The following is a 23,985-nucleotide window of genomic DNA, read 5'->3' as shown; positions in this document are numbered from 1 at the left end:
CAGTTAATAGTTAGACAATAGGATAATTTCAACTTCAATTGTTCCTCTTTAAAATTTTTTTTCAAGTAATATTGATTAGAAAACTTTAAGACTAATACACTTTATTTCTAAATTTGTGGACTACTGTAATTTACAAAGTAAATATAAAAATTGTTTTAATTATTTATAAAATAAAAATCATTACATGAATCTAATACATTCCAAAGGATTCTTAGTCTTTATATCTCAACAGTCTGCTAAAATCTGGAAATCAAAGGATTCCAATACAAGAAATTAAAATGGTAATGCCTCTCTGAGAAATTAAATCTTTAGGAATTTTTGTGATTTAAATATGAATGCATGCCATCAATCATAAATTCAACACAACTCAGTGCTATTTTATTTTTCTATGAGTTAACTAGTTGCTTACTCAACTTTTCCTATTCTCTCTCTTCTATCCCACTTTCAAATACTGTCAAATTTTAATCTATCAGTGATTGCACTTTTGAAATTTTATATCACATGCTTTGCATACTTGTGATATTCATGTTATATATGAAAAATAAGAAGAAATTGCTAAATGGAAAATGTGTGTTACATATATACTTATGTATGATATATGAATGTTATACTTTTCTAGTCATAAAACTTATATCTCTCAGTGTAGAACAATTTTAAATACATAAGTTTAAGTATTTAATACTGGATTTCTAACTATTTATTTTCTTGGCTCACAACTATTCCTGCAGTGAGAGGTTGTCATATTATAACTATAAGCAACAATTCAATGAAAGTATATGATACAGTGAAAGGAAGTAAATGTAACTTTTAGCAAATATTGCTATAACATTAGCTATGGGCATAAGAATTCTCTTCCTAAATGTAAATGATGATAGAAGGATAACTCTCATCAGAGATCCTTAACACTGGTCATTTCGGAAGACACTTAAGTCAGACTAGAAACACAAGCAGCATTTTCTAACATATCCCTATGTTATTGTGAGGAAGATCTGACGAGGTTGCCAAAATTTAAGGGATGCAAATATGCTAACGTTCTTAAAGATCCATAATTTCTCAAAGAAAAAAGCATAAGTTCAAATAACCATAGGAGAATCAAATTCTAAATCAAACTTTTATACATCCAATACCACATGTTATTTATATACTTACTTTATTAACATCAATACAGGTACTGACTTATCAATATTTTTAAAATATTTTTTTAGTTGTCAATGAACTTTCTTTTATTTATTTACACATGGTGCTGAGAATTGAACCGAGTGCCTCACACATGTTAGGAAAGCACTCTACCACTGAGCCACAATCCTAGCCCTGGTATTTTTTATTAATATTGATAAGACAGTTGAGGCTGGGGTTGTGAGTTCAATTCTTAGCACCACATATAAATAAATAAAATAAAGTTGCATTGACAACTAAAAATAAAATTTTAAAAAGATATATGTCAATGGTTCATTTATATCTTTTAGTGATGAATTCCCTTGGCAATCTTTGTTTACTTAATGAATTTCCAAAGATATAAGAGACAGATAAAAATAGGCCAGCTCCATTTGTATAGCATACATAGATAGAAATAGTTCTTATTTTATATTGTTCAAATCAACATTTGCCAGAAAATGTAAAATCATCAAGAAAGACCAGAAAGTTAGCTTGTTATTATTCAATTATTTAATTTTTAATATTACGAGGGTTCTAAATCTGCAATTGTATATGCAAACTGTATTTTGAAAGGTACAAATGAAATGGAATATGTATTAAATTAAAGAATAACAAACTTACTTGTTATTTATTACTGGAAATATCATCAACAGCATCCCAAGACAAGAACACAGCAACAGGCCTGGTTTGTTTGTTTTTTTTTTTTTAATTTATTTTTCCTTATGTTTCAATGTTATGCTGTGATAGAAATGGGATCCTCTATCTGAAAGTGGGCATTCTCTATCTGAAAGAATATCTTCTTCCCAGCAGATTTTAATTTGATCATCCACTTGTTCATTTGCTATAGCAATATTGGAAAAATAACTAAACCATGTATTTTATAAATGAAAAATTTTCTAGGCAATGATTTGTTTAGGGAAAAGAAGTTTCCCTTTCTTGTCCTTTTAGTCTTTTTACTAGAAAAGTAAATGAGGCATAGAGGGTAATTACATTAGCCAAACCTTAAAATAGGAAATTTAGGAAATAATATTGACACATTTTCCAAATAAACGTGTAGTTTCTAAAGTAGATGATTATTACAGTGACAGGTTGTTAAACCTGTGAAAGTTGCCTAAAGTACATGGGCTTGAGTTTCTCAAAATATAATATCTGAATGTAAGCTGAAATAAACTTTGAAGACTTTTCAAACTCTTCTTTCAATTGTACTGTATTCTAGACTAGCTTTATAAGATTGAGGAAAGAAAAACATAAATTACAATATTTTCAACAGTTTTATAAATTAACATTTTTGCAAATAATTATAAACTAAATTTTAAAGACATACTGGAAGATATAGCTTCTATTTAAATATTATCACCATAAGCTTTTACCTATGGTCTGTAACAATATATTTTCAATGAAGAGAGTTCAATATTTAACTTCTGCTAATACAAGTTATTTGGATGTGAGATACAATGGAAATGGGAGGGGGTTACTGTGAACACAAGGTTTTATTTTATTTTACATAAAACTCATCTGTATGAATCTTTTTAAAGTGTTATGCTCTATCTTCAATCTCATGCTAATATTTTTACATTATAGGGGAACTTATATTTTTATGTTCTAAAGAGGAGAAAAAAAGGATTGACAATGAAAAACCACACTCTACCCACAGAATTCATTCTACTAGGGCTAACAGGTGACCCTGAGTTCCAGGTTGTGATTTTTATCTGTTTAATTATCACATATATATTGAGTGTCACTGGAAATATGACAATCATCACTCTCACCTTGGTGGACTCCTATCTACAGACTCTTATGTATTTCTTTTCAGGAATTTCTCTGTATTAGAAATCATCTTTATGGGGCTGGGGTTGTGGCTCAAGCGGTAGCGTGCTCGCCTCGCATGCGTGCGGCCCGGGTTCGATCCTCAGCACCACATACCAACAAAGATGTTGTGTCCGCCGAGAACTAAATAAAATAAATATTAAAAATTCTCTCTCTCTCTCCCCTCTCTCCTCTCTCTCTCTCTTTAAAAAAAAAAAAAAAAGAAATCATCTTTACAACTGTCTGTATCCCTGGATTCCTGGGCACAATTATTACTAAGGACAAATCAATTTCATATAATAATTTCACAGCTCAAAAACAAATTGCACAGCTCAGTTGTTTATCTCCATCTTCTTGAGTATAACTGAATTTTACCTTCTAACAGCCATGCCCTATGATCTCTATGTAGCCATCTGCAAATCCCTGCATTATACCACCATCATGAACAAGAGAGTCTGCATATTGCTTGTCTTTTGTGCTTGGTTGGCAGAATTCCTAAACATCTTCCCACCAGTTATTCTTTTTTTTCCCATTAGATTACTGTGGTTCCAATGAGATCACTTTGCTTGTGGCCATTTCTTTCTATTGCCATTATCCTGCTCAGATAAATGGCTCTAGAAGTGATTGAATTTTCCTCTGCAGTAGTGATTCTGCTTTTCACTTTGGCATTAATAAATCTATCCTACATGTTCATCATGAGGACAATACTGATACTCCCTTTTGCCAGTCAGAGAAAAAAGGTATTTTCTACATGTTCCTCTCACATGATTGTCATTTTCATCTCTTATGGAAGTTGCAAATTTATTTATCTTAATGTCTCTGCAAAAGAAAGAGCATCATTGACCACAGGGGTTGCTATTCTAAATACCTCTGTTGCTCCCATGATGAATCCATTTATATACACATTGAGGAATCAGCAAGTGAAGCAAGCCTCTAAGGCCACCATCCAGAAAGTGATGCTTCTCTCTGGTAAATGAAAGTATTAGTAATGTTAGGAAAAATAAATTTCTTGTAAATGTTTTCTGTTATGTACAACCTCCCCAAAATTTCCTTCATTTATGGTTGTTAGGATTTTTCTTCCCCATGTCCTTCTTAAAATTTCCCCCATATTGTTCTTAATAAATTCTATAAAGCTAAATATTGCTTCAGAATTTTCTAATATTTCAAATATTTTACTCAAATGTATTTGGGCAAAGGAGAAAAACTGGATTAATTACTGTAATTTTAAATAAAAGTAGTTTGCTTTGGAACAGACAAAAGACATTTAGTTTGATGGAAAGTGGGTCAAGATATATGTGGACTTCAGAAATTTTCATTCTTACCTGGTAATAAAAATAAATTTTAATGCTAAAAGTAATTATGACAATAATGAGGAGAAGTATTAAGAGGATGAGAAGAGAAGATGAATAAATTTTTCAGTATTATTATATGGTCGACTAATTCTTTTTTTTTAAACAAATCATACTTCTTTATTCACGAGGAGGAAAAAATAATTGATGTAACAATGCATTTGCAATCATGAATGAGGAAGCAGATATACCATGGTAAACTATGGAAAATAAAAGGAGACGCAGAAACAAGATGCAGAGACAGGAAAAGAAGTGGGAGAATGACAGAGAGGCCAAGCTGTCAAGCTTTATTTATATCAATGGGTTAATTTAGGTCATTGGCATCATTAGTACATATTGTTCATTGTGCCATTAGGCAGGTTATAGAGTTAGCAACACTATGCAACTCATTCTTGAGTTACATACAAAGGTGGAATGTACAATGTTAGGAGTTTTGTGTAGCTCTCAAGAAAGTCCGTTGTATAAAGTTACTGTTATGAGGACAGGTTTAGTCTCAGTGAAACATTGTGGTTGTCTAACAAGAGCGTTTTTTTTTTTTTTATTCCCAGGAGCTGTGTGCATGAGATCAAGGGCAAGGCTGATAAGACTCTAGTGGCATTGCCACAGCAGCTAGACATAGCACATGCATTAGTTCCTAGGAGAAATGGCAGGGTGTTCTAAAGATGGGAAACAGAGCCAGCTGCCCAGCAGGAGTTAGCTCACAAGAGGAACACTTCCCTGTATATTCTCATGGTCAGATTCCCTACAAAACACTTGAAGAAACTTTGCTAAAATAAAATTACAATATATAACCATATCTTTTCTACTGGCAGCAATGGAAATTACTAGAAACTGCAGTCATGCTCTTTTCTCGAACGAACTTCATTAAAATCAAATAAGTGGTTTAAGAGGAAAAATTCAGTTTTAAGATCCTCAAAACATATATCAAAGATGGAAATATTGATTTTTTCCATTAATGATAAGAAGAAACAGAATAACCTGTTTAATTAAGATCTGACATTTAAAAATCAAAAGTATTTATGCTAAAAAAATCAAAAGATGAATTAGAACAATTACAGGTAAAAAATATCATTTGTGCATTTTCTAGTTTCATTAGTGTAATTCTATATCCAGAATACCAACAAGAGTTCTCAGATCCAGAGCCAAAGAATGGAATCTGGGCAAGTACTCTCAGTATCACTTATATTTAATATGCACTGTATATGTATGATTCAGATAAGGATAAAGTTTATTATCCATGCATTAAAGACAAGGCAGACTGGTACTATAGCCAAACATGCACTGAGTCAAATAGGATGTTGCTCAAAGTTCCTCATACTTAATGTTGCCATAAAATAATAAGTGTAAAAGCAGAAATATGTACACATCTCAAAGTATTCTCTTCTTTTGCTTTCCTGAGCTTTCTCTGCATTCTATTTTTCTTTTGCCTTTTCTACAAGAGATATTAACTGCTGGTATTCTGCTAAAGTCTTGAACAATTCCATAATGAAAGGCAGATAATTATTCTTTTGATATTTTCTATCTTCTATCTTTTTAAATTTCATACTTCTTCTTCAATAAGCATCTGATTTTTGGCAATTTCTGATTGAATGGCACTTAACATATTACTACCCTGATCTGTGTCCATAGGTTCCTCTGCAAGTTGTCTTTGTAACTCTGCTACCTTCTGCTGATGCATCATTTTTTTCTGTTAGAAACATGGCCATTAAGTTAAATCGAATTTCACCTTCACTGTACTTTTGTATTCTTTTATCTATGATTGGTGGTACTGAACTCATCTGGTCATCTTGATTGTATGCAACTACATCAATTGGTTCTTCTCTTAATCCATCCAGTTCATACAGTCTTCCATCAACAGGAACATAACTAAAAAAGTGAAAAACATCTCCTTCTTTGGCTGATGTCTTGGCATCAAATTCAAATGTTTGCTGTCTGAAAAAACTATGGTGTATCTGTTGAATCATATCCGAATTGCTGAAGGCCAAACCCTTCATAACTGCATCAAAACTTTGTGAAAATTGTTTAAACTCTGATAATGTCTCTCCTAAATGGACATCTTGATGGGTACAGTTCAATACACACTTACAATGGCTGGAGTTGCACATGCATTTTTAATTACTGGCTTCGAGAAATATATCTTGTCAAGTCTGAACTCCTTAACACAGTGCATCCTGGTCCTTCTGGCTGCCACTTGAGAAGAAAAATTAACTTTAACTTTTCAAAATTTAACTTTAACTTTTCAAAATTCTCAGGTTCTAAACTCCGTATTTCTTCTACTTGAGCCCCTTGGTAATCGAATCCTTGAATGAGCTCGGTAAAGACCCAGGAGAGACTTTCCATGAGGCACCACTCCCTGGCCTTGCAGGACTCCATGGCCTTCTCCGCTGCCTCCAGCACCAGCTGCAGTGGGTCACAGATCTCAGCAAACCCGCAGTGGAGCACTGATTCTTGAAACAGTTGACATTACCTACGAATCTAGAGTGTAGTTTTTGATATAATTTTTTCAATAAAACCTAGGGGCTCATTTAATTCTTTCAACAACTTTATGAGGTATATATAATTGATATTTTTCATTACTCCAACGTATTTTTCTTAGGATATATTAAATAACTACAAAATTATATACATATGAGAGAACATAAAATGTAAAACTTAACAAGAAAAATAAAATCAATCAGATTAAATCATGTTATAAGCAGGTACAAAATACCATAACGAATCCCATCATTCTGTATAATTAATATTCAGTAATAAAGGAAACCTACACATGAAAAAAATGACTGGAATTATGATAAATTGGTGAAGGTTTAACTTAACTTACTGAAGAACTGAAATTGAGAGTCTAGAAATGACTTTAGAGTTTTTAATAGTAGGGATAAGAAATGACATCTCTTGTGATAATATTCTATTTACTCTATTTTTGTATTAAGCAAATCATATGCAGGATTTATTTTATAAATTTTATAAATTCCCTTAGAAAATAATTAGTGATATTTGTAATTTATAGCAAATGAACAAAGTGAAGTAGATGTTGAGAATTCAATATTTCAGAGATTACACCTTGCAATTATGGGATAAGTCAACCAGATTTATAATTTTCCAATACACTGATTTTCATTTGAAATATTGTATTAAAAATTTCTGATAAATACCAGAATTGTTAGAGAAATTTCCATTACTTCTATTATTATTAATTCAGGTAATCATTAATTATCTTATGACAGGATTGGTGGATATTGTGAGGAAAAAGAGTGATTCTGTCTTAAATGTTCTAAAATTTTCATGGGGAGAAATAGTCCAAGTTAATGTTATCATTGATGATGATAGAAGGTTGGATTTTCAGCTTTTTACCCTACCAGAGTTATGATCAATTCTATAATAATTGCTAAATGTGAGCACATTATTTTCATAAGCCTATGATAAATCTTCTCTTCTTTTGTTGTCCCTTTAGTTAGTTAATTCTTACCATATTATATTTTGTGTTTTAAAGAATCACATAATTTATTTATTAAAAAGATTTATCAGACATTATCTCAGATTATTTAACATGCATAAATTGTACAGTTTTCCTGATTGCTTTGTGCATGGACTTAAATCAGAAAGTAAACCACAGTGTTTCCTGCATATAAAATGAGAATCTGATCATAGGAATCCAATGGGTAGTAGTGAAGAATCCAGTTGTGACAACTGTGACCCTCTGAGCTGATATGGGCAGGTATTTCCTTGCTGTGATTAGCTATTAATAATAAAATGGGCCTGCAACTTATGCAGGCTCTACACCTCAGAAGAAACAGAAATTCTGGTTTTATTTCAAACTCTGTTTCCAATACTACAATAAGCCCTTTGGGATTCTGGATTCTCCCAGGTACCACACTTTAGTTGTTTTATTAACTTGAAATATTTCCTTACACAAAATGGTGAACTATTATAATGACACTCAACAATATGATTAGCTTGGGGAAGTCCTGCCTCACTCCTGGATCATTCTATGTGATCTTACTCTCAATCATCCGTTCTCACACATGAAAATCAGGAACAGTAATTTTCTCAGAGGGTATTTGTGAATATTTATTAAAATGAGGCTTAAAAAGTTCTCAGAAACATGCCACTACTTTCCAAGTGCTTAACAAAGTGTTACTATTAACATTATCTTAAACAACATAGCATACAACCATTTACATACAATTTGCTCAAAAATAATTCACTTGTATGAAGCCCAGTAGTGTTAACAGGACAACTATCCTTACGTGGTACCAAATGTGGTTGTCCTTAATCACAATTGCAACATTTCAGCTTAGTCATTTATAAATTAGAGATTATAAAAATGCATTTATTATATTTATATAATACTTTTATATTAAATTATATTTACATTAAATATAAATTTATATTTCATATGTATTATGATAAATTTTATTAAATTTAATTATGTGAACATTTCTTTTTATTTATTTATTTTTATTTATACATAACAGCAGAAAGCATTACAATTCTTATTACATATATAGAGCTCAATTTTTCATATCTCTGGTTGTATACATAGTATACTCACACAAATTCGTGTCTTCATACGTGTGCTTTGGATAATAATGTTCATCACAGTAAACCATCATTAATTACCCCAAGCCCCTTCCTTCCTCTCCAACCCCTCTGCCCTATCTAGAGTTTGTCTATTCCTCTTGTCATTTGGTTTTTTGGGATTGGCTAACTTCACTTAGCATTATGTTCTCTAACTCCATCCATTTACCTGGAAATGCCATTATTTTATTCTCTTTTATTGCCAAGTAATATTCCATTGTGTATATATGCCACATTTTTTTTATCCACTCATCTATTGAAGGGCATCTAGGTTAATTCCACAGTTTATCTATTGTGAATTCTGCTGTGATAAACATTGATTTGGCTGTGTCCCTGTAGTATGCTGTTTTAAAGTCCTTTAGGTAAAGACTGAGGCGAGGGATAGCTGGGTCAAATGGTTGTTCCATTCCCAATTTTCCAAGAAATCTCCATACTGCTTTCCATATTGGCTGCACCACTTTGTAGTTCCACCAGCAGTATATGAGTGTACCTTTTTTTCCCACATCCTCACCAACCATTATTGTTGTTTGTCTTCATAATAGCTGCCATTCGGACTGGAGTGAGATGAAATCTTAAAGTAGTTTTGATTTGCATTGCTCTAGTTGCTAGTGATGATGAACACTTTCATGTATTTGTTAATTGATTGTATATCATCTTTGAGAAGTGTCTCTTCAAGTCCTTGGCCTGTTTATTGATTGGGTTATTTGTTTTTTTTTTTTTTTTTGCTGCTTAGCTTTTTGAGTTCTTTATATACTCTACAGATTAGTGCTCTATCTTATATGTGAGGGGTAAAGATTTGCTCCCAAGATGTAAGCTCTCTATTCACCTCACAGATAGTTTCTTTTGCTGAGAAGAAGCTTTTTTAGTTTGAATCCACCACACTTATTGATTCTTGATTTTAATTCTTGTGCCAAAGGAGTTTATTAAGGAAATAGGGGCCTAATACCACATGATGGAGATTAGGCCCTAATTTTTCTTCTATAAGACTCAGGGTCTCAGGCTTTATTCCTAGGTCCTTGATCCATTTTGAGATAAGGTTTTGGCATGGTGAGTGATAGAACTTTAATTTCATTTTGTTGCATATGGATTTCCAGTTTTCCCAGCACCATTTATTGAAGAGGCTATCTTTTCTCCAAGTGTATGTTTTTGGCACCTTTGTCTAATATAAGATAATTGTAATCTTGTGGGTTAGTCTCTGTGTCCTCCTCTGTAACATTAGTCTACCAGTCTGCTTTGGTCCCAATACCATGCTGTTTTTGTTACTACTGATCTGTAGTACAGTTTAAGGTCTTGTATAGTGATGCCACCAACTTCACTCTTCCTGCTAAAGATTGCTTTAGCTATTCTGGGTCTCTTATTTTTCCAGATGAATTTCATGACTTTTTTTTTTATTTTTATGAGAAATGTCATTGGGATTTTGATTGAAATTGCATTAAATCTGTATAGTGTTTTTGGTGGTATGGTCATTTTGATAATATTAATTCTGCCTTTCCAAGAGCAAGGTAGATCTTGCCATCTTCTAAGGTATTCTTTGACTTTTTTCTTTAGGGTTCTGTAATTTTCATTATGTATATCTTTCACCTCTTTCTTTAAGTTGATTCCCAAGTTGTTGTTTTTTGTTTTTGAGGCTATTGAGCATGGGGTAGTTTTCCTCATTTCCCTTTCAGAGGATTTGATACTGACATACAGGAATGCCTTTGATTTAGGGATGTTGATTTTATATCCTGCTGCTTTGCTAAATTCATTTACTAGTTCCACATGTAAAAGATTCTATATCTTCTAGATATAGAATCATGTCATCAGCAAATAGTGCCATTTTGAGTTCCTTTATTTTTTCTATGTTCATCCCTTTGATTTCTTTTGTCTAATAGCCCTGGCCAGTGTTTCAAAAACTATGTTACATAGAAGTTGTAAAAGAAGGCATCTCTGTCTTGTTCTAATTTTTTAGAGGGAATGCTTTCAATTTTTCTACATTTAGAATGATGTTGTCCTGGGGCTTAGCATAGATAGCCTTTATGATGTTGAGAAATGTTCCTGTTATCCCTGAATTTTTTAGGGTTTGAACATGAAGGGGTGCTGTATTTTGTCCAATGCTTTTTCTGCATCTGTTGAGATGATCATATGATTCTTATCTTTAAGTCTATTGATGTGATCAATTACATTTATTGATTTCCCTATATTGAAGCTACCTTGCATCCCTGGGATAAATCCCACTTGATCATGGTGCACAATCTTTTTGATATGTTTTTGTATTCAATTTTCCAGAATTTTATTCAGAATTTTTTGTATCTATGTTCATTAGAGACATTGATATGAAGTTTTCTTTCTTTGATATGTCTTTGCCTGGTTTGGGAATCAGAGTGATACTGGCCTCATAGAATGAGTTTGGAAGTGCTGCCTCTTTTTCTATGTCCTTAAATAAATTGAAGAGTATTGATATTAGTTCTTCTTTAAAGGTCCTGCAGGACTCACCTTGTATCCATCGGTCCGGGTTTTTTTTTTTTTTTTTGATTGGTAGACTTCTGATGGCATCTTCTATTTCGTTGCTTGAAATTTATCTGTTTAAATTGTGTATATCATTGGGATTCAATTTGGGAAAATTATATGACTCTAGAAATTTTTTGATTCCTTTGATATTTTCTATTTTATTGGAGTACAAGTTTTCAAAATAATTTCTAATTATGTTCTGTGTTTCTGTAGTAATATTTATTTTTCATCATGTATGTTAGTAATTTGACTTTTCTCTCTCCTTCTCTTGGTTAGCATTGCTAAGAATCTGCCAATTTTATTTATTTTTGCCAAGAACCTACTTTGTGTTCTGTCAATTAAAAAAAAAATTTGTTTTAATTTCATTGTTCTCAGCTCTGATTTTAATTATTTCCTGTGTTCTACTGCTATTGGTATTGACTTGTTCATCCTTTTCTATGGCTTTGAGATGTGTTGTTAACTCATATATTTGTTGACTTTTTCTTCTTTTAAGGAATGAACTCCATGCAATGAGCTTTTCTCTTAGAACTGCTTTCTGAGTGTCCTGGATATTTTGATATGTTGCATCTGTATTCTCATTAACCTCTAAAATTATTTAAATCTCCTCCTTGATGTCTTTTGCAACCTATTGATCATTCAGTAGTATATTATTTAGCCTCCAGGTTTTGGAGTATCTTTTGTTTCTTATTTTATCATTGATTTCTAATTTCATCCCATTATGATCTGATAGAATGCAGGGTAGTATCTCTACCTTTTTATATTTGCTAAGAGTTGCTTTGTGGTATAATATATGGTCTATTTTAGGATACATTCCATGTGATGCTGAGAAGAAAATGTATTCTCTAGTTGAAGGATGAAATATTCTATATATATCAGTGAAGACTAAGTTATTGATTGTATTATCGAGTTCTATAGTTTCTTTGTTCAGCTTTGGTTTGGAAGACCCTAATCTACTGATGAAAAAGGTGTGTTAAAGACACCCAAAATTGTGGTCTATTTGACTCTTAAACTTGAGAAGAGATTGTTTAATGAATGTAGATACTCCATTGTTTGGAGCATATATATTTACAATTATATTTGTAATGGTTAATTCTTGTTGGCATATGGTTCCCTTGAGCAATATGTAACATCCTTCTTTATCCTTTTTTTTATCAACTTTACCTTGAAGTCTACTTTATTTGATATGAGGATGGAAACCTCTACTTGCTTTCACCATCCATGTGAGTGGTATGATTTTTTACCAACCCTTCACCTTCAGTCTGTGGATGTTTTTTCTTATGAGATGAGTCTCTTGGAGACAGCATATTGTTGAGTCTTTTTTTTTTTTTTTTTGGTCCAATCTGCTAGTCTGTATCTTTTCATTGGTGATTTTAGGTCATTAATATTCAGGTTTATTATTGAGACATGATTTGTATTCCCAGCCATTTTTTTTTATTTTTGGTATTTAATATGACTTGGTTTCTCCTGTGATTAGATTTTCCTTTAGTGTAATACTTCCTCTGCTGATTTTCATCATTGTTCTTTATTTCCTCTTTATGAAATATTTTGCTGAGGTTGTTCTGCAGTCCAGGCTTTCTAGTTGTAAAATTTTAACTTTTGTTTATCATGGAAGGTTTTTATTTCATCATCGAATCTAAAGCTTAGCTTTGCTGCATGTCAGATTCTTGGTTGGCATCCATTTTATTTCAGAGCTTGGTATATGTTGTTCCATGATCTCCTGGCTTTGAGGGTCTGGGTTGAAAAATCTGCTGAGATACAAATTGATCTCTCACTGTTGTGATCAGATTCCTCTCTCGTGGCTTTTAAGATTCTTTCCTTATTCTCTATGCTAGGCATTTTCATTATTGTGCCTTGGTGTAAATATGTTGTAATTTTGTATATTTGGTGTCCTACAAGCCTCTTGTATTTGTTTTTTGCAATTTGTTCTTCATGCTTGGGAAATTTTCTGATATTATCTCATTGAAGAGATTGTTCATTCCTTTGGTTTCAAACTCTGCCTTCTCTATCCCAATAACTCTTCGATTTGGCCTTTTGATGCTGTCCCATAATTCTTGGATGTTCTGTTCATGGTTTCTTACTATATTCACTGTGTAATCTAGACTGCTGGTTATGCTTTCTATTGAGTTATTTATTTGGTTTCTTGTATACTTCATTTCAAGAATTTCTGAGTTTTTTTTTTTTTCAGATTCTCTATCTCTCTTTTGTAGTCATCTTTTGCTACCTGTATTTGCTTTCTTATCTCTATTGGAGTGATCAATTTTTGTCTGTATTTGCTCATTTAGATAGTTCTTTAATTCACAGATTATGGTTATTTTAATTATGAACCTTCTGAACTCCTTTTCTGACATTTCATCAACTTTGCTGTCCATAGGTTCTGTTATTACAGTATCCTGGTTTGTTTGGGACACTTTACTCCCTTGTTTTCTCATGTTGTCTATGTGTCTTCCTTTCTTGCAGTGTGGATCTGAGATATTACAGTTTCTTCCCTATATTCTTATAGTACCCATGCAAATTGTCTGTAACTCAACTCTATGTTGGGCTTCCAGACCCTGCTGGTGTCCCTCAATCTATATTACTGCATCTGAAGTTAGTGATGGCAATAGCAGAGGTAACTCGAGATAATAATTAAGGTGTCCCAAGATGGAAGCAATGTCTTACAGAGATAGGGCTGAAAGCCTGGGCCTCACACTCTCTTTTGGATGCCTACTCTGAGAAGCAGCTGCTTCTAGGCCCTTTCTGCTGTCAAAGTTAGGATTTACTGTGTGGGGAAGTTAATGGCGATTAATGCAGTGTCTCAGATGGAAGTTTGTTAGGCTTAGGCTCCCAGGGGAGGAACTCAGACCTACTCTGGACTTGGGTCCTACACAAGTCGGTGGAGGTGGATGTGGGCCGGGTCTGGCCTCCCGCAGTAGTCTACTGGTTGGAAGAGGTGGTCCTGTGCTGGAGTCTGGGCTCACGTGGGTGTCTGCCTCCAGCGGAGGGGATGGACCCAATTGTACTGTGAGCCTGGGACCCACAAGGGTGGTGTGGGCAGATCTGGGCTGGATCTGGGCTCCTGGGGTAGTCTGCTGGTCAGAAGGGGCTGTCCTGTGCCGGAAACTGGGCTCCTGTGGGTCAATATCCTTCTCTTCACACTGAAAAATTTTCAGAGAATTGAAGAAATATTTTTAACTAAAAATAATTTTCTAAAATAGCCTTGCAATTAACTTATGGGAATATTTATGGGGAAAAGATATACTTAGACTATTGGACTCATTAAAACTAATATGACTTGTGATTTTAATCAAGGTCTCAGTTACACAGTATTTTCTAAGGAATTTTTACACATAGATTCTGATCTCTTAGACATATTTTTACTGGGGAATTTTTTATGACTGTATTGATTGCTATCATATCTTTCATTATATTTTTGAATTATTTAGTATTAAAGTAAAGAAAAGCATGAATAAGCAAAACATCTGATTTTGAGTTTGTGATTTAAAAGGCATTTGCCATATCAAGAAATAGATGGGTCAACAAGAAATATTAAAGAGTTTCTGCTTTGGCAGCATATATACTAAAATTGGAATGATACAGAGAATGTTGTCATGATCCATGTGCAATGACAGGCAAATTTGTGAAACATTCAATTAAAAAATATTTCAAAAATTCAGGGAGAATAATGGGCTTTTAAATTATATTCAAAAGTAGTTTGCCACAAAATTTAAATAATTTTTAAATAATACAAACTCTTTAAACTATTTCTCTTAGTTTATCAAATATTTGCTGTGAAAATAACCAGAAAGATTTTCTGTTCAATAAAGTCCAGAGAGAATTCTCAAAGGATACATGCAACCAGACATGAAAAAAAAAACTTTGTACTTTAATTATTATTAGGCTATTTTGTTTATATCTTAGACTCTTTGTTTATATCTGAGGCTTCTGAAGTCCTCATGGACAATAGCCCAAGAGCCTGCATGTAAGTGACTCTATGATTATTCCTCTCTCAGTGGACTCCATCAGAGATGAGCAAAACTTTTATGATGAAATACTTTGTAAAAAAGTTTTATAGAATAAAAATAACTAAAGCCTTCAAAGACAACCTCTATTCTGGCAGATAATCATGGAACTTGGATAACACAAGACTGGAAAGGTCCTTAAATATCCATGGTTATTCCATTTTTTCTCATTTTAAGATGCATAAATATACCAGAATTCAAAAAAAAATTGTTTTTTTTAGATTTTTGACTTTGCCTGCCTTGAATACAGAGTGAAATCCCTTTAACTTAATAGACTCAGCCTTGTTAGAAATACATCTCTTGCAGTGGAAGAACTGAATTGTTTTCCAGTTTATTGACCCACTTTAAAAAGAGAGCCAAGAGATTATGAAATTTTTAAATTATTCAAATACTAATGAAAATGAATACTTCTTAAGAAGAAAATAAAATGTATTTATTTAGGAAATTCATTCATTTATTTTTAAAATATCTCTACATTATTTAGCTTTATTAGCTTTAAATTTTGTTTGATGCAACAAAATTGAATATGTTAATAAATCATTTTTTTATACTTCTAAAGATTGCTGCATGAACAAGGAAACTAAATGGATCAAAGCAAAACAAGGTAAAAATATTTTTTAAATTGTTTGTTACTGTAATGTGATGATTCAAACACTGACATTGTTATAAAATAGTAGCCAAAGACAACATGATATGATTATATATAATATTCCTAATTTAGAATATATATAATACTGCTATGTTAGATAGAGATAATTCTTTAGCTGTAAATTATGACAAAATTAAGGAAGTGCAAAAATGCAATGATTAAAATCTGCTTCTTCCTAAAATGCCTTATATATTTTGATTTAAATACAAAGAACAATGTGCTTGATAGAATTATAATTTCAGCAGCCTAGGGATATTGAATGCAAACTCTTGTTTGTTGATATGAAAATAGTTTCATGTGCAGTATTTCATCTGTAAATATTCTATTTCTACACTTAAAATACTATAATCAAAAAGAGAATTGTTTTGCCTTATTCCTCTCCTTAGGTTTGTGCCATGGTTGACCAGGGAAGAAACAACCACACAGAAGTTAGTGACTTCATTCTCATAGGATTTGAGGTCATCCCAGAACTCCATCTTCTCCTCTTCCTGATATTTCTGCTTGTCTATGTCATGATCCTTCTAGGGAACATTGGGATGATGACCATTATCATAACTGACCCCCGGCTGAACACACCAATGTATTTCTTCCTAGGCAACCTCTCTTTTGTTGATCTCTTCTATTCATCTGTTATTGCACCCAAGGCCATGACCAACTTCTGGTCTGAAAGCAAGTCCATCTCCTTTGCAGGCTGTGTGGCCCAGCTCTTTCTATTTTCACTCTTCATTGTGACCGAGGGATTTCTCCTGGCAGCCATGGCTTATGATCGCTTCATTGCCATCTGCAACCCACTCCTCTATTCTGTTCAGATGTCAGCACGTCTTTGCACTCAGTTGGTGGCTGGGTCCTATTTTTTTGGCTGTGTAAGCTCAGTTCTTTTAACTAGCACAACATTTAATTTGTCCTTTTGTGCTTCTCGGACCGTTGACCACTTTTATTGTGACAGTCGCCCACTTCAGAGATTATCTTGTTCTGACCCTTTTGTCCAGAAAATGGTAACTTTTACCTTATCTATCATCATTATCTTGCCAACCATCATAGTCATTGTTGTTTCTTACATGTATATTGTGTCCACAGTTTTAAAGATTCGCTCCGCGGAGGGCCGCAAGAAAGCCTTCTCCACTTGCAGCTCCCACCTAGGAGTTGTGAGTGTGCTGTATGGGGCTGTCATCTTCATGTACCTCACCCCTGACAGGTTTCCTGAACTGAGTAAAGTGGCCTCCTTATGTTACTCCCTAGTCACACCTATGTTGAACCCTTTGATTTACTCCCTGAGAAACAAAGATGTCAAAGAGGCTCTTAAAAAACTTCTAGGAAAGAAAAATGGTATTCTATGATTCTTATTTCTGCTCAAACAGTTGTATTGTGGCTATTTGTTTCATACCTTTTGTGATCACTTATGTTATTCTCCTTAAAATGACAAAAGTACTGTTAGTAGCATTTTCCAGGTGATGTACCCTTGCCCAAGGGTCCTTCTTCCCTCTCTTGGACATCATTAATCCTGAAAATCCTGGATATGAGAGATGCTCTGGAAGTTAGGGAATTATTTTCAGGATAAACCCTCTCAATGATCTCTAATTACATTTTATTTCACAGAATCAATGTGTATGCCATACTGTTGAACAATGTTTTCATATTTTATTATACTGTTCAAACAAATCTTTAACTAGTATGTGTCTTTGGGCTTGTCCTTCCTTGTATCTGCAATTATGGGTAATTCACAGATGCCTATTTTTTAAATACTATATTTTTTCAACCATATAGCTAGTTCCATTAGTATATGTAGTGGTAATGAAATTTTCACCTTGATTAAATATTTTATATGTGTTATACACCAAGGAAATAATAATAGTAATGAACCAACTATAGATAGCTTCACTACGTACATTAACTTGGAAAGTTTGATTTCTAGCATGCCAGGAATTTTGGATACTCTGAAGCACTTAGTTACTGGATCCTAATTCAAAAACTGAAAGGGAAATAAAAACTTAAAATACTTTTGAACACTCATTCCCTTATTCAGATATTTATGATTTTGTCTGTGTTAATTATTGCCAAGGAACAATTGAAAGAGGAATGAAGGGAGTCATCAAAACAGAGTGTGGCCTCCATATTGTATATGCTGATCATTCCCACATTAAACTTTTTATTTACTCTGTAAGAAATAAAGATACTAAAAAAGCTCTAAGAAATATCCTGGGGGAAATATTTTTCCACTAGTGAATATTAATTTTACAGAAGAGTAGGTTTCAGTGTGGCACATCTGTACATACCTATAACATCATTTTATCAATTTCATTATACAGTATTTTCCTTACCTTACCTGCTCAAATTCTTCTCTCTTTCCTAAAAGTCTCCTTCTGTCCTGTTATTTTCTTCTATCTTCCGAATGTGAGAAAAATATTTGATACTCGTCTTTCTGAGTTTGGCCCATTTTGCTTAATATGCTGTCTTCCAGTTCCATCTATTTTCCTGAAAATGAGTTCATTTCATTCTTTATGGCTGAATTGTGAATATATACCACATTTTCTTTATGTATTCAAGCATAGATGGACACCTAGGGATACATTTTTTGTGTATTATAAACTCATTGATCTCCAATAACATTTTATGTCAAAAAATCAGTGTGTATGTCATAGTATTAAACAATGTTTTTATATTTTATTATACTGTTCTAACAAATCTTTTCTCAAGTGTTTAAGTTAGCTATTGAGAATTATACTGTGAAAATAAGTTAAAGGTACACTGACATTAATTCTTTGGATAAATATTGAGCAGTGGTACAGCTGGATCATGGGTACTTTAATCTTACATTTTTGAGGAACTTCCATACTTATTTCTATATTGGCTATACTAATTTACATTCAAACCAATCTTTTGTACAGCTTCCTTTTCCCTGTATCCTCACCAGCAATTATTGTTGCTTGTATTCTTTTTAAAACTTTTATTTATTCATTCTAATTTCTTATACATGACAGAAGAATCCATTTCAATTCATAAAATACACATAGAACACAATTTTTCATATTTATAGTTGTACACAAAGTAGAGTCACACCATTCATGTTTTCATACATGTACTTAGGGTAATGATGTCCATATCATTCTACCATCTTTTCTACTCCCTATGCTTCCTTCCTTCCCCTGTCTCCTCTTTTCTCTAGTCAAAGTTCCTCTATTATTCCCATTATCCCACCCATTTCCATTATAGATTGGCATCCACATATCAGAGAATACATCTAGCTTTTGGTTTTTTGATATTGGCTTACTTCACTTAGCATTCTCCAACTCCCTCCATTTACCTACAAATGCCATGATTTCATTAACTTTTAATGCTGAGTAATATTCCATTGTGCATATATATCACAGTTTCTTTATCCATTTAGCTATTGAAGGGCATCTAGGTTCCTTCCACAATTTAGCTATTGTGAATTGTGCTGCAATAAAGATTGATGTGGCTATATCACTGTAGTAAGATGTTTTGAAATCCTCTAGATATAAACTGAGTGGATTGCTGGGTCAAATGGTGGCTCCATTATGAGTTTTCCAAGGAATCTCCATACTGCTTTCCAGATTTGTTGCACCAATTTGCAGTCCCACCAGCAATGTATTGAGAATTATTGTTGTTTGTATTCTTAATAGCTGCCATTCTAACTAAAATGGGATAAAATCTTAGAGTAGTTTTGATTTGCATTTCTCTATTTGCTAGAATGTTGAATATTTTTTTCATGTATTTTTTCATCAATTGTATATCATCTTCAGAGAAGTGTGCATTCAGTTCTTTGGCCCATTTATTGACTGGGGTTTTTTTGGTGTTAAGTTTTTTGAGTTCTTTATATATTTTAGATTAGTGCTCTATCTGATGTGCTTGTGGTAAATATTTGCTCTCATTCTGTAGGCTGTCTCTTCACCTCACTGATTGTTTCTTTTACTGAGAAGAAGCTTTTTATTTTGAAACCATCCCATTTACTGATTCTTGGTTTTAATTCTTGTGCTGTAGGATTCTTATTAATAAAATCAGAACCTAATCCCACATGATGAAGATTTGGGCCTACTTTTTCTTCTATTAGGCACAGGGTCTCTGGTCTAAATCCTAGGTCCTTGATCCACTTTGAGTTGAGTTTTTGCATACATATGAATTTCCAGTTTTACCAGCATCATCTATTGAAGAGGCTATCTTTTCTCCAATATATGTTTTTGGCACCTTTGTCTAGTCTGAGATTACTGTATTTCTGTGGGTTTGTCTCTGTGTCTTCTATTCTGTATGATTGGTCTACATATCTATTTTGGTGATAATACCATGCTGTTTTTGTTTCTATTGTTCTACAGTATAGTTTAAGGCCTGGTATAGTGATGCTACCTGCTTCACTCTTCTTGCTAAGGATTACTTTGACTATTTTGGATGATGTTTGTATTCTTGATGATTCCAATTCTGATTGAAGTGGCATAAAATGTTGATGTAATTTTGATTTTCAAAAATGTTGAAATTTTTTTTATAAAATTATTCGTCATTTGTACTATTTTTTTTGAAAAATGTCTCTGTAATTAGTTTGCTCACTTAATAGGTGATTTGTAATTTTTGTTGTTCCTATTGTGTTTTTTGAGTCTTATATTTATTCTTGGTATGAATACTCTTCCCAGAGAATAGTGAGCAAATTTTTTCTCAATTGCATAGGCTGTCTCTTCACTCTGTTGTTTCATTCGATGTGCAGAAGATTTTTAATTTGGTGTCACTGCATTTATCAATCTTTGATATTTTCTGAGCTATAAGAGTTATATTCGGGAAATCTTGCCTTTGCCTATGTTTTGGAGCTTTCCCCTATTTTTTAAAATAACATTTGCAAATTTGGGATTCATACACCATACACCTATGTCTTTGATCCATTTGGAGGTGGTTTCCTTTTATGTGTGTGCAGGTGACTAGTAAGGGTCTAGTTTCATTCTTCTGCATGAGGATATCCATTTTTTTCCAGCCCCATTTGCTAAAGAGGCTGTCTTTTCCATAATGTCTTTTTGGCATCTTCTTCAAGAGTGAAATTACTATAGCTTTGTGGTTTTGTCTCTCTGTGTTATATTCTATTCCATTGGTCTATATCTGTTTTTTTTTTTTCAGTTTCAGGGTCATAGTTATTTTTATTATTATTATGTCCCTAGAGTATTTAATCATTTTAAAAGAGGAGTTAGAGATGAGAAAGAAATAAATAGAGAGAAACTACATAAACATATTGAGATTGAATCATATTCATTTAAGTGAGAAAAATATATAAAAGCAATGAGATAAGAAAAAGTGATTCTTGGTAACAAATGAAAACAGAGAAACAGCATATCAAAATCTCAGAGATAGTATGCAAGAAGTGTTAAGAGTAAAGTTATGTCACTGAGTATTTAGATAAGAAACAAAAAGATTCCACTAAATAACTGAGTGGTACAACTCAAATCCTTAGAAAAACAAGAAGATACTCATTCCAAAATCAGTAGAAGAGAGGAAATAATTGTAAGATCTGAAATTAATAAAATTGAGAAAAAATACAAAATATAGGTGCAAAAAGTGTTGGTTATTTGAAAAGATAAATGTAATTAAAAAAAGCCTTAGCTAAACTTACCAAAAGAAAGGCAGAAAATATCCGAATCAATGAAATTAGATAAGAAAAAGGAGGTAACTCCAAAGATACTTCAGAAATCTAGAGGATCTTTAGAAACCTTTTAAAATTTATACTCCAAACAACTAGAAAATGCAGTAGATATGGGAATTTCCAGATGCATGACATGCCCAAATTAATACATGAGGATATAGAAAACCTAAACAGACCAATATAAGGCAATGACATTGAGCAGCATTTAAAACCCTTTCAACAACAACAACAACAACAACAGAAAAACACAGGACCAGATAGATTCTCATCTGAGTTCTGCCAGACCTCTGAAGAGAAACTGATGATAATGTTTTTCAAAATTTTCCATGAAATAGAAATGTAGGGAACACTTCCAAATTTATTCTATGATAACAGTATCACTCTGATACCAAAACCAGATAAAAACATATCAAAGACTGAAAATCACAGGAAAAATTCTTGCTGAAGAACAATGTAAATATTATTGATAAAATATTAGCACATGAATTAAAAAATGCATTAAGAATATAGTAGACAATTATCAAAAGTTTTCATTCCTGGGATGCAAGTTTTGTTCAACCTATGCAAATCAATAAATGTAATTCACCACATAAATAGAATTGAGGACAAGAAATACAGAAAATATCCTTTTATTTCTTTCTCACCTCTAATTCCTCTTTTAAAATGATTAAATACTCTAGGGACATAATAATAATAAAAATGACTATGAACTTGAAACTGAAAAAAAAAAACAGATATAGACCAATGGAATAGAATACAACACAGAGAGACAAAACCACAAAGCTATAGATAAGAAAGAAAGAATTTGAATTTTTCCTATTTTCAGATGACATATCTATATTCATTTTTTCTAGCACCAGTTGTTTAAAAGGCTAACTTGTCTCCAACATATGTTTTGGCGACTTTGCCAAATATCAGATAACTATATCTGTGTGGGTTTATCTATGTTCTGTTCTATTTTTTCACTATTTGTCTTCATGTTTCACTACCAATACCATAGTGTTTTTGTTTTTGGAAGTCTGTAGTATAATTTTTGAACAGGTATTGTGATGAATCCATCACCACTGTTCTTTGTCAACATTATTTTGGCTATTCTGGATCTTTTATTTTTCCAAATAAATTTAGGACTGTTTTTTCTATGTCTATGAAGAATTTCAATGGTATTTTAAAAGGTATTGCATTGAATATGTCCAGTGATGTTGGTAATATGGCCATTTTGAAAATATTAATTCTGCCTATCCAAAAACATGGAAGGTATTTCATGAGATCTCTATATGCTGTGTTTTGGAAAGGTCCTGTTTTGATCTTGTCTATTTAGAGTTCTAAATGCCTTATATGTGTGGATGACCATCTCATTTCTTAGGATAAACTTTTTTTCCCTATTATTTCACTTAAAGTTTCTTAATGCCATTAGCATGTATCTTAATATTCTTTTCTATCATACTGACTTCAAAATTTGGTCTGGATGATTTGTACCAGATATTGTGCCAGAGTTCTTATGTACTCTGATCATGGTTGTTCTTTTTTCCTTTATTGCATGCTGAATGTTCAAATTTACTTACTTTGTCTTAAAGGACTGATTTTCTGTCTTCAAGGCTGAAATTTTATTTTCTAAGTAATCTAATCTGTTGGTGACAGGGTGAAGTAAATTTGTTATTTGATTCATTGTGTTTTTCATTTCACGTTCTGATTGGTTTATTTTCAGTGTTTCTATTTCTTTATTGAAATAATCCATTACCTTCTGTATTTGCTTTCTTAATTCATTCCTTAGATCTTTTTTCTAGCTCTTTGAACATTTTAATAATCAAATTTTTATCTTTTTCTGTAATTGCATCCACTTTTATATTCATGGATTCCTTTCTTGGAAGATTGTACATTTGATGGGGGAGGGAGACTTGTTTGCCTCTTTCTCCATGTTTTCAGGAGTTTGGAACTTGTGAATCTATTGAGATGGATTGGGATTCCTTTTTACACATACATAATTTTGGTATATAGTTTTCATTTTTATTATTGGGAATTCTTTCTGTTTTTACTGTTTGAATACATGTGAAGAAGTGAGATGTGATGGAGTCCCCTCTAGCTATTCCTACTTAAGGTCTGGTCATCGATGTGTGTTTTCTATTCTATGTGGTGAAGTATTGTTAGAGCTTAAACAGAGATAGTTTATGAATGAAATGAAATATATTGTTACTTGATTCAGTTGTGAGTGTATCTCAGCAGCAGGATCTCTATGCTGTGATCTTGTAGCATCTCAATTACTTCCAAGCCCTTCTTATAAAAACATGGAACAAAGAATAGCAATAAGGGTAACAACCAATAAGCAGATTAAAA

General features: G+C 32.6%; 1 protein-coding gene, 1 non-coding gene and 2 pseudogenes across 2 annotated transcripts; 3 read left to right on the top strand and 1 right to left on the bottom strand.

The window, feature by feature from the left end:
• Nucleotides 1-1,661: 1,661 nt before the first annotated feature.
• LOC113178078 (ubiquitin carboxyl-terminal hydrolase isozyme L5-like) lies at nt 1,662-14,964 on the bottom strand (annotated as a pseudogene).
• On the top strand, nt 2,785-3,938 carry LOC113178075 (olfactory receptor 6C3-like; annotated as a pseudogene).
• LOC113178080 (U6 spliceosomal RNA) lies at nt 14,912-15,017 on the top strand. Its single transcript, XR_003300179.2, has one exon. It is a non-coding gene; the product is annotated as a U6 spliceosomal RNA (small nuclear RNA).
• A 1,400-nt stretch (nt 15,018-16,417) lies between these two features.
• On the top strand, nt 16,418-17,359 carry LOC144255169 (olfactory receptor 9K2-like). The gene has a single exon (XM_077799296.1). It carries the CDS (start codon nt 16,418-16,420, stop codon nt 17,357-17,359), a length of 942 nt encoding a protein of 313 aa, XP_077655422.1.
• The last annotated feature ends 6,626 nt before the right edge of the window (nt 17,360-23,985 follow it).

The sequence above is a fragment of the Urocitellus parryii genome, chromosome 5 (genome assembly GCF_045843805.1).
Source record: "Urocitellus parryii isolate mUroPar1 chromosome 5, mUroPar1.hap1, whole genome shotgun sequence".
Taxonomy (NCBI): domain Eukaryota; kingdom Metazoa; phylum Chordata; class Mammalia; order Rodentia; family Sciuridae; genus Urocitellus; species Urocitellus parryii.
The sequence above is the reverse complement of the archived record's forward strand: the minus strand, read 5'-3'. Positions and strand labels throughout refer to the sequence as shown.